Source organism: Dreissena polymorpha, chromosome 15 (assembly GCF_020536995.1).
Source record: "Dreissena polymorpha isolate Duluth1 chromosome 15, UMN_Dpol_1.0, whole genome shotgun sequence".
Classification (NCBI taxonomy): Eukaryota; Metazoa; Mollusca; class Bivalvia; order Myida; family Dreissenidae; genus Dreissena; species Dreissena polymorpha.
The window spans coordinates 58,425,479-58,437,646 of NC_068369.1; the positions used below are offsets into that span (position 1 = coordinate 58,425,479).

The 12,168-nt window shown below is 36.8% G+C and overlaps 1 protein-coding gene across 1 annotated transcript in view; it reads right to left on the minus strand.

The window, feature by feature from the left end:
- Positions 1-12,168, minus strand: part of LOC127860275 (uncharacterized) — a 271,820-nt gene that overhangs the window by 38,576 nt on the left and 221,076 nt on the right. The window contains exons 12-13 of the mRNA XM_052398273.1: positions 8,966-9,093; positions 8,084-8,249 (exon numbers count right to left, since the gene is read on the minus strand). Coding sequence (XP_052254233.1) covers positions 8,084-8,249; positions 8,966-9,093 — 294 coding nt within the window. The remainder of the gene's footprint in view (positions 1-8,083; positions 8,250-8,965; positions 9,094-12,168) is intronic.

Here is a 12,168-nt window from a genome sequence, read left to right on the forward strand (position 1 = left end):
GTATTATATTTAGAGCTTAACATAGCAATATTGAGTTCAACGCAGCCTTCGACAAGACAAAGACAGGATAATCTCAGATTGTTTAAGTTACTTTAACAAATAAAAGTAGTCCTTGCAAAAGTTTGTCAGTCCTCGGATATTTCAGATTATAATTAGGAAAATCCTGAAACGATTTCAACATTGCAAAACCTTATATTCAGAAAAAAATTGAGAACACAATTTGGATTTCCACATGCTAATTTTAGAAGAATTTGAAACCAAATGCGGGAATTTACTGATTTATTAAAGTATACCCTTTTAATTTAACTCATAATTTCATTGGTTTCATGCAATTATATAATATCTGAAGCAATCTGCAAAGGGGAGATTAATAACAAGAGGGCCTGAAAGGCCCAAAGTCGCTCACCTGAGATAACAAGATATTATCGGGACAAATCTTCTGTCCAAGTTTCATGAAGATCGGAAAATAAATGTGGGCTCTGGATTGTTAACAAGGTTTTACTATAGCCATATTTGGAAAAGTGCCCCTCCCCCGGGCAGACATGTTATTCAACCAACCAGAATCATTTTTGAACTCTTCCAAGATATTATCGTGATGAATCTTCTGACCAAGTTTCATGAAGATCGGATAGTAAATGTGGCCTCTAGAGTGTTAACAAGATTTTACAATAGCCATATAAGGTAAAAAGGCCCCGCCCCTTGGAAGCCATGTTTTTCAAGCAAACATAATTATTTTCAAACTCATCCAAAATATCATTGAGACCAATCTTCTGACCAACTTTCATGAAGATTGGACAATAAATGTGGCCTCTAGAGTGTTAACAAGGTTTTACTAAAGCCATATATAGCCATATAAGGAAAAACGCCCCACCCCTGGTGGCCCTGTTTTTAAAGCAACCAAAACCATTTTTGAACTCATCCAAGATATCATTTGGACAAATCTTCTGACCAAGTTTCATGGTGATCGGAAAATATATGTGATCTCTAGATTGTTAACAAGGTTTTACCATAGCCATATAAGGGAAAATGCTCCGGCATTATTTTTGAACTCATCCAAGATATTATTGGGATGAATCTTCTGACCGAGTTTCATGAAGATCAGACTATAAATGTGGCCTCTAGAGTGTTAACAAGATTTTACTATAGCCATATTAAGAAAAATGCCCCGCCCCTTGGCAGCCATGTTTTTCAAGCAAACGTAACCATTTTGGAACTCATCCAAGATATCAATAAGACAAATCTTCTGACCATATTTCATGAAGATTGGACAATAAATGTGGCCTCTAGATTGTTAACAAGGTTTTACTATAGCCATATAAGGAAAAATGCTCCGCCCCCTGACGGCCCTGTTTTACAACCAAATGGCTTCATTTTTGAACTCGTCCAAGATATTATTGGGATGAACCTTCTCACCAAGCTTCATGAAGATTGGACAATAAATGTGGCCTCTAGAGTGTTAACAAGATTTTACTATAGCCATATAAGGAATAATGCCCTGCCCCTTGGCAGCCATGTTTTTCAAGCAAAGGTTACCATTTTCAAACTCTTCCAAGATATCATTGGGACAAATCTTCTGACCAAGTTTCATGAAGATCAGAAAATAAATGTGGCCTCTAGAGTGTTAACAAGGTTTAACTATAGCCATATAAGGAAAAATGCCCCTCCCCCTGGCGGCCATGTTTTTCAACCAACCGGCATCATTTAAAAAACCTTCCAAGATATTATTGGGATGAATCTTCTGACCAAGTTTCATGAAGATTGGACTATAAATGTGGCTTCTAGAGTGTTAACAAGATTTTACTACAGCCATATATAGCCATATAAGGAAAAATGCCCCGCCCCTTGGCAGCCATGTTTTTCAAGCAAAGGTTACCATTTTTGAACTCATCCAAGATATCATTGGGAAAAATCTTCTGAGCACGTTTCATGAATATCGGAAAATAAATGTGGCCTCTAGAGTGTTAACAAGGTTTTACTATAGCCATAAGAGGAAAAATGCCCCGCCCCCTGTCTGCCATGTTTTTCAACCAACGGCATCTTTTTTTCGAACTCGTTCAAGATATTATTGGGATGAATCTTCTGACCAAATTTCATGAAGATCAGACAATAAATGTGCCCTCTAGAGTGTCAACAAGATTTTACTATAGCCATATAAGGAAAATGCCCCTCCCCCCCTTGGCAGCCATGTTTTTCAAGCAAACGTAACCATGTTCGAACTCAACCGTCATATCCAGAAAACACATGTTCAGACCAAATTTCATGAAGATTGGACCAAAAATGTGACTGCTAGAGTATTCACATGTTTTCACTATATACATATAGAGAAAACTGCCAAGCCCCCTGGCGGCCATGTTTTTTCACCGATCTGGACCATTTTCGAACTCTTCCGAGATATCAATGCAACCAAAGTTTTGACCAAGTTTCGTGATGATTGGGCGAAAATTTTGACTTCTAGAGTGTTCACAAGGTTTCTCTATAGCCATATAAGGAATACTGCCCTGCCCCCTGGCGGCCATGTTTTTCAATGGACTGGCAGTGAATTTTTTTTGCCAGAAATTACAGCCGATATTCGGCTGCTTCCCAATTGCAAAAAATGACGTTTTTCCCCAAAAATTTGATTAAAATTTCCCAAAAAAAACAACAAAATTTTCCCAATAAAGCCAATAAGATTACAATGTAATTTAGCAATAATTTCGAACGAGTGCCGATCGAGTTGCCGAGTAGTCGCCGAACAACAACTGACTTACGTATTTTTCGCAAATTTAGCCGAATACGATTTTACGTTGCTATCTACATCTCTCTCTATATTGCGGAGGATACCGACGATAGTCGATGTATCCCGATTGTAAACGCCTGTTTTTACACACGTCCAAGATGGCGGCAAGCAGACCAGAAATTTGCGATGCGCGGCGAAAATGATAAATAACATTCAAATTAACAACGGATATCATATGGTTATTACGGAATAATTTAATGTGTGTGTCAATTAACGCAAAATATAATGTTTGAGATAAACACAACAAATATTTATTACAAATCTTCACAGTGAATGTGCATCACGGAAATCAGTGTTGGGAAATTGGAGTTAGTCTACCGTTACTCACAAAGTTAATGCATTTAAGATGAGTATCGTTCGAAAATGGAAAGAGACAAACATGATATGATTTATATGTTAGTGGATCTGTGTAAAATCAGATTCATATGCATACTCTGCTTTATTATGTTTGTCACGCTTTACAGTTTACTGAAATAGCATTGAAGTGCAAGGTGTTGAAAGGTAAAGAAATGAAATAAATTATTTTAACTCCATATAATACATCATTAGCATAGCAAGACCACTAAAGCGTTTTTTTTATAAATATGTGTTAATGTTTTCACCATATGATATTTAATTTAAAAGAATACTGAATTAAATTCTTACTGTTAAAGAGGTTATGATTAAATGGTATATTTAAGAATCTATATAGATTATTGCAAGTTCACTATGAATGTGGAAGGATTTTAACTTAACATTGTCTTCATTGTAAGAACACATTAAATTAGTACTTTATAATATAAAAATGCTGTCAAACATACTTTAATAATTTTAATTCTGTTCTTATAATCATATTTATAATGTTTCCCAATTTCATCTTTTATCGCGCTTTTTTTCCCAATTTCATGGTTTATCGCACTAATTTTCCCAATCCAAAAGGCACAGGCTGTAAGAAAAAAAAAGCAAAAAAAATCACTGACCGGAACCATTTTTGAACTCAACCAACATATCATTAAGACAAACATTTTGACAAAGTTACATGAAGATGGACATCAAATGTGACTTCTACAGTGTTCACAAGGTTTTTCTTTTTTTTGACCTAGTGACCTAGTTTTTGACCCAGCATGACCCATTTTCGAACTCAGTCGAGGTATTAATGGGACAAATGTTCTGACCAAATTTCATGAAGATCCGAAAATAAATGTGGCCTCTGGAGTGTTCAAAAGGCAAAATGTTGACGACGGACCACAACCGACGACACACAAAAAGCGATCACAAAAGCTCACCATGAGTACCTTGTGCTCAGGTGAGCTAATAAACAACCCATGTGAATTTTTTATTTTTTTTTTAAATGATAAATTCGTAAGCAAACAAGTCATAAAACCAATGTCATTGCAGCCATCAGGAAAACAGAAATAGAAGTTTTTATAAGAATTTAAAAAAAAACAAATGTCAGTTAATTAACAAACATTCATCTGCACTTTCGCCCAATTTTAAGAAAATGATAAATAAATGTTGAATTAAATCAAAATTTAAATTTAGTTTTTGATTGGTCGTTGTTATGAAAAATGAGCAGAACCCAATGGCACGCATGACGCCAGTTGATTTACACCTAATCAGTGGGAATAAACCTGTCCCAGTTGGATGTTTCATCAATTTCATCGTTAGTATTATATGTGAAAATTCATTAGATAGTTAAGTAAAATGGTGAACCCTTGAATGTATGAAATTCTTGACCACTTTATTAATTATTTTCGGCCAGATTGCTTTTAAATGTTGAAATTCTTTTCTATTTTCTTCAAATTTTGGTTTGGTAGGGGGACCCGTTCGGAATGGAAAATATACATATTTTTCCCAAACAGGACCTAAAAATTCCTAATCCATGGTTTACCCCCCTAAATAAAATAACCTTAGTAAATGCAATATTTAATCACTTTATTCTCAATTTCAAGGTATTTGTTAGCAAAAAAATAACAACAACTATAATTTCCCAATTTTAGTCAAAACAACGTGATTTTTCTCAATCCAGAGGACACTCGCCCCATTTCAAAATGGTGAGAAAAAAAACACTGGCAGTAAGTGAGATTTATATGTATGTATTTGGGATTGACAATCGTATGTATGACAGTATGTGAGAAAGGGTTAATGTTGTTCAAATACCAAGGATTTGATAATTTTCTCATGCAATTTGAATTACATTTACCATTACACTATGCACTTGCTTTCAGTGGAAAAAATAACCTCTTATAAAGTGCCTTAATTGTTAAAGAAAATAAGTTTCCTCATTTGATTTGTGAATTTAATGAAAACTGATTCTAAACAAGGGCTGTTAGTAAATCATGCATGCCCCCCATATGGGCTCTCCGTTGTAGTGACAGCCATTGTGCGAATATGTTTTTTGTCACTGTGACCTTGACCTTTGACCTAGTGACCTGAAAATCAATAGGGGTCATCTGCCAGTCATGATCAATGTACTTATGAAGTTTCATGATCCTAGCAATAAGCGTTCTTGCGTTATCATCCGGAAACCATTTCACTATTTCAGGTCACTGTGACCTTGACCTTTGACCTAGTGACCTAAAAATCAATAGGGGTCATCTGCAAGTCATGATCAATCTACCTATCAAGTTTCATGATCCTAGGAATAAGCGTTCTTCAGTTATCATCAGGAAACCATTTTACTATTTCGGGTCACTGTGAACTTGACCTTTGACCTAGTGATCTCAAAATCGATAAGGGTCATCTGCGAGTCATGATCAATGTACCTATGAAGTTTCATGATCCTAGGCATAAGGGTTCTTGAGTTATCATCTGGAAACCATTTTACTTTTTGGGGTCACCATGACCTTGACCTTTGAACTTGTGACCTCAAAATCAATAGGGGTCATCTGCAAGTCATGATCAATGTATCTATGAAGTTTCATGATTGTATCCATTAGCGTTCTTGAGTGATCATCCAGAAACCATTTTACTATTCCAGGTCACCGTGACCTTGACCTTTGATATAGTGACCTGAAAATCATTAGGGGTCAACTGCGAGTCATGATCAATCACCCTATCAAGTTTCATAATCCTAGGCATAAGCGTTCTTGAGTTATCATCCAGAAACCATTTTACTATTTCGGGTCACCGTGACCTTGACCTTTGACCTAGTGATCTGAAAATCAATAGGGGTCATCTGCGAGTCATGATCAATGTACCTATGAAGTTTCATGATCCTAGGCATAAGCGTTCTTGAGTTATCATCCGGAAACCATTTTACTATTTCGGGTCACCGTGACCTTGACCTTTGACCTAGTGACCTGAAAATCAATAGGGGTCATCTGCCAGCCATTATCAATCTACCTACGAAGTTTCATGATCCTAGGCATGAGCTTTCTTTAGTTATCATCCGGAAACCATTTAACTATTGCGGGTCACTGTGACCATGACCTTTGACCTAGTGACATGAAAATCAAAATGGGTCATCTGCGAGTCATGATCAATCTATCTTTCAAGTTTCATGATCCTAGGCCTAAGCCTTCTTGATTTATCATCCGGAAACCATTTTACTATTTCGGGTCACTGTGACCTTGACCTTTGACCTAGTGACCTGAAAATCAATAGGGGTCATCTGCAAGTCATGATCAATCTACCTATCAAGTGCCATGATCCTAGTCCTAAGCGTTCTTGAGTTATCATCCGGAAACCATTTTACTATTTCGGGTCACTGTGACCTTGACCTTTGACTTAGTGACCTCAAAATCAATAGGGGTCATCTGCAAGTCATGATCAATGTACCTATGAAGTTTCATGATCCTAGGCCCATGTGTTCTTGAGTTATCATCCTGAAACCACCTGGTGGACGGACCGACCGACAGACCGACTGACATGTGCAAAGCAATATACCCCCTCTTCTTCAAAGGGGGCATAATAAAATATAATGATACAAATATAAAACATTATTGTTAAAAATCTGTCTGTGTTTTTTGTCTATAAGCCTTAATTACTTGTCTTTTTTTTTGGACTGCAAATGATACATCCCCGCTATCAAGGCAAAATTATAAGACATCCTGTCCAGTGATAAATGTGACTTTCAGAAAGGACTAATAAAAGGGCATACAGTGTCTTCAAATTTGGTGCTCTTTGGAGTTATAGGCGGGAAACAAAATTACCAACCAAATATAAAATAACTAACTAACCAATCAACAACCACTTTAGAAATTTGGGTGAGCTAAAAAGATTTTTTTAAATATATAATAAAACAAGATGTGTTTGTGAAACACTATGTCCCCACATATATTTGACCTTTGACCTTGAAGGATGACCTTGACCTTTCACCACTCAAAATGTGCAGCTCCATGCATGCATGCCAAATATTAAGTTGCTATCTTCAATATTGCAAAAGTTATGGCCAATGTTAAAGTTTGATGCAAACCAACAAACAGACAGGGCAAAAACAATATGTCCCCCAGTATAGACTGGGGGACATATAAAACTAGAGCTTTGTCATAGACGTGATGTGATGGATACCCCCACGTCACGTGACGTGCCGCATTGACACAGACTATTTTACATGCTGTCTTCACAAAACAAGAGAATCTAATTGATGGAGATTTTTAAGAATTATTATGCCGTTATCATTTATGGCCATTTTTTATCTTTGAACTCAAAAGTGTGACCTTGACCTTGGAGATATCGACATAATTCTTTCATGCGACCCACCATCCAATGATGGTGAACAAACGATTTTAAAATCTCACAATGAACGACATAGTTATGGCCCGGACAAGCTCATTAATGGCCATTTTTTACCTTTAAACTCAGTGTGACCTTGACCTTGGAGATATCGATGTAATTCTTTTACCCGACACAACGTCCAATGATGATGAACAAATGTGCCAATTGATTTGGAAATCTCACAATGAACGACATAGTTATGGCCCAGACAAGCTCAATTATGGCCATTTTTTACCTTTCAACTCAGTGTGACCTTGGAGATATCGATGTAATTCTTTTACCTGACACACTGTCCAGTGATGGTGAACAAATGTGCCAAATGATTCTAAAATCTCACAATGAACGACACAGTTATTGCCCGGACAAGCTCATTTATGGCCATTTTTGACCTTTGAACTCAAAGTGTGACCTTGACCTTTGAAATATTGAGGTAATTCTTTTGCGCGACACACCGTCCAATGATGGTGAACAAATGTGCCAAATGATTTTTAAATCTCACAATGAACAACATAGTTATTTCCCGGACAAGATTTCAGGACAGACTGAAAGACCGACCGACAAAGTGACTCCTATATACCAATGGTAATGGGGGTATAAAAAAAAAATTACCTTGTTCTTGTTTTGTCATTATATGTATTGTATTAGGCTGACTCTCGCCCACACTGTTGATTGCATACACTGTGACAACATATTTCGTCCTGGGAGTAAGTTTATCGAAGGTCAATTTGGTTTCCAAGGTTTCCTTTGAAATGCCTGGTGGTTTGTCATAGCCCTCCTAGAGGCAATATAAAACTGGGCATTTTTATAAGGTTAATACACCTTTTTTGACGTCATCAAAGAGACTACAGCAAGGGCAAACCGGATTCCTACTGCAATGTAAATTATATTTTGTTACATAAACAATGGACATGGATCTTCAACGCCTCACACCATTTTCTCATATTGATCATTTATAATAGTAAAATTGCATGAATGATGAAGTTAAAGCCTGGCAAGCTAAATATGACATTTGATTTTTGAGATTGGGAAGTCCATCTTCTCATAATGAACAGTTGTGGCAAAATGATTGTTTAAATTGCATAATGAAAAATGAAGTAAACAATCAGGTTAAGCTCTGATGGCACATATGCTAGCTGATCCACTCATTGCAAAGCTTCATAGTGCTTTCTGCAAGCAAGCTTGAACAAAATGGTCAAAGTAATAATCAAATTATGGATTTTTTTTGTTTACTAAGAATTCACTTTAACATTATATTGGCTAATTCCCAGAATTTCAAACAAATGACCTCTATTTTCAATTAAAAGTCCCAATACTTCAATATACCTTGTTGTTCTAGAAAATTGCCATGTATTTTTAGTCAAATGTCCCGTATTTTAAGTGAAATTCCCTGTATTTTCAGTGAAATGCCCTGAATTTTCAGTGAAATGCACTGAATTTTCAGTGAAATGCCTTGTATTTTCAGTCAGATTCTGTTTTTCCAACTGAACTGACCTCTTCACATGACACCCTGTAGTATAGAGACTCAGGATCGTCTCCTGTGTCCTCTGGAGGTGTCCATTCAACATTGATCTTCTTTTTTTGGGGGCTGCCTTTGAGGTTCCTAACAGGGCCAGGTTTTCCTAAAATGACAACAACCGTGATAAACCATAATTTCAATATTCGTCCATAACAGACTAAGAATATATCATTCTTAATATAACTTATAAAGAAGGCAAAACCTTTTCTTTAAAGGTAAGTCAAGAACAAGAGTTCCGCGGTCGGAGATGACCGCATTGAAGCCGGATTTTTGATTTAAATGACAGGAAAGTACCTTTCGTGTTTTTGTCAATGCAATACTTAAATTACTGAAATATTGTTCAAAGGTCAAAATGAAATGTAAGTACTTTTCAAGGCATGAGCAAACCTTGTGTTATGTTTTGAATGCATGCATATACATGAACAACAATAACATTTTAGGTCACAAATATGAACTTGAATTGACAATTAGGAAAGTTTGATCTCAATTTTTTTATTAGCAAATTAGTAACATATTGTTTGAAGACTCTAGGTACAAGCATACCAAAGTTATAACATGGAATAAGAACTTTAACATTTTTACCTACCAAAGTTATAAGAACTTTAACATTTTTACATTCAAGGTCACAGTGACCTTGACCTTAGAATGAATGACCTTGAAATGACCAGTGGTCATCTAAGTGTGCTTGCAAACCTTCATGTCAAGTTTGAAGACTCTATGTCCAAGCATACCAAAGTTATAACAATTTTAACATTTTAACATTTAAGGTCACAGTGACCTTGACCTTCAAATGAATGACATTGAAATGACCAGTGGTCATCTTCTAGTACTGGCCAATCTTTATTTCAAGTTTGAAGACTCTACAAGCATACCAAAGTTATAACATGAAATAAGAACTTTAACATTTTTACATTCAAGGTCACAGTGACCTTGACCTTCAAATGAATGACCTTGAAATGTCCAGTGGTTACTTACTAGTTCTGGCCAACCTTCATGTCAAGTTTCAAGACTCTAGGTCCAAGCATACCAAAGTTATAACAACTTTAACATTTTTACATTCAAGGTCACAGTGACCTTGACCTTCAAATGAATGACCTTGAAATGTCCAGTGGTTACTTACTAGTTCTGGCCAACCTTCATGTCAAGTTTCAAGACTCTAGGTCCAAGCATACCAAAGTTATAACAACTTTAACATTTTTTATATTGAAGGTCAAAGTGACCTTCACCTTCAAATGAATGACCTTGAAATGACCAGTGGTCATCTGTTAATCCTGGCCAACCTTCATGTCAAGTTTGAAGACTCTAGGTCCAAGCATACCAAAGTTATACCATGAAATAAGAACTTTAACATTTTCGAGCACGCCGCCACACCGCCCGCCCGCCCGCCCGACAACATCAATCTATAAGCCGAGATTTTTTCGAAAAAAAAAAAGGATTAACAGATGACCACTGGTCATTTCAAGGTCATTCATTTGAAGGTGAAGGTCACAGTGACCTTGACCTTCAAATGAATGACCTTGAAATGTCCAGTGGTTACTTACTAGTTCTGGCCAACCTTCATGTCAAGTTTCAAGACTCTAGGTCCAAGCATACCAAAGTTATAACAACTTTAACATTTTTATATTGAAGGTCACAGTGACCTTCACCTTCAAATGAATGACCTTGAAATGACCAGTGGTCATCTGTTAATCCTGGCCAACCTTCATGTCAAGTTTGAAGACTCTAGGTCCAAGCATACCAAAGTTATACCATGAAATAAGAACTTTAACATTTTTACATTCAAGGTCACAGTGACCTTGACCTTCAAATGAATGACCTTGAAATGACCAGTGGTTACTAACTAGTTATGGCCAACCTTCATGTCAAGTTTCAAGACTCTAGGTCCAAGCATACCAAAGTTATAACAACTTTAACATTTTTTATATTGAAGGTCACAGTGACCTTGACCTTCAAATGCATGACCTTGAAATGACCAGTGGTCATCTGTTAATCCTGGCCAACCTTCATGTCAAGTTTGAAGACTCTAGGTCCAAGCATACCAAAGTTATACCATGAAATAAGAACTTTAACATTTTCGAGCACGCCGCCCCCCCCGCCCGCCCGCCCGCCCCCCCCGCCCGCCCGACAACATCAATCTATAAGCCGAGATTTTTTCGAAAAAAATCCGGCTAAAAATTGTATAAGCTCTTTTTTTTTTACTTACAGATTAGGAAATGGGTTTCATGCCCAGCAAGCAGAGCTTTTTACATTGTCAGCTGTTGTCAACAGTCTTAAGTAAGGCAATTAAAAATGAAGAATTGCATGTTTAAGTTTTTACTTTGCACACTACAAAGCATACACAATTCATACACACAAACTAGTACAATTAATCAATTATTTTTCCAAATCATAGGCAATATTGACTGTTGCATGCCTATAATGGGATGTTCCCATATACTTAAATACTGAAAGTAGACAAAAAACAAGAGAGCATAAAAACAAATTGTCGCAACTTGACCTGATGACCTGGTGTTTGGAAAAATGTGACTCAGATTAAAACTTGACCTCAGTGTTATCCAGATAAACATGCGAACCAAGTTACATCCAGATTGATTAAAAGTGGCCTCTATCGAGATGACAAAGATTTTTTTACATTTGACCTGGTGACCTGGTTTTTGGATGCACATGACCAGGGGTCGACAAAATTGTTTTCAGCAACTTGCCCTGCAGGGCGAGTAGCTAAGAATGTTCACTTGCCCTGCTGAGGTCTGTAGACAGTTAAAAATGACCAAGTCAGACATCACTGACAACCAAGGCCTGTGGTTTATCAAAGAGATCATAGCCGAGTTCATCATGTATGTATGGACATAAGTCCACTGGTATTTAATGAAAACTAGCATTCACAAATTCGAACAGGTAAGAAATGATAATTATATCAAGAGATGTGTTCGTCAGAAACACAATGCCCCCTGTTGCGCCGCTTTGAAATAAAATTGCTATTTATCATTTGGCAGGTATAGAAATCATCTCCCTTTAAAGCTTATTACTTCCCTTGAATTTTGTCCAATCTAACCCAGGGGGGGGGGGGTGTCTCACAGTCAATTCTGACCATGTCAGACATCACTGATAACCAAGGCCTGTGGTTTAAAAAAGATCATAGCCAGAGTTGATCATGTATCTATGGACATAAGACCACAGG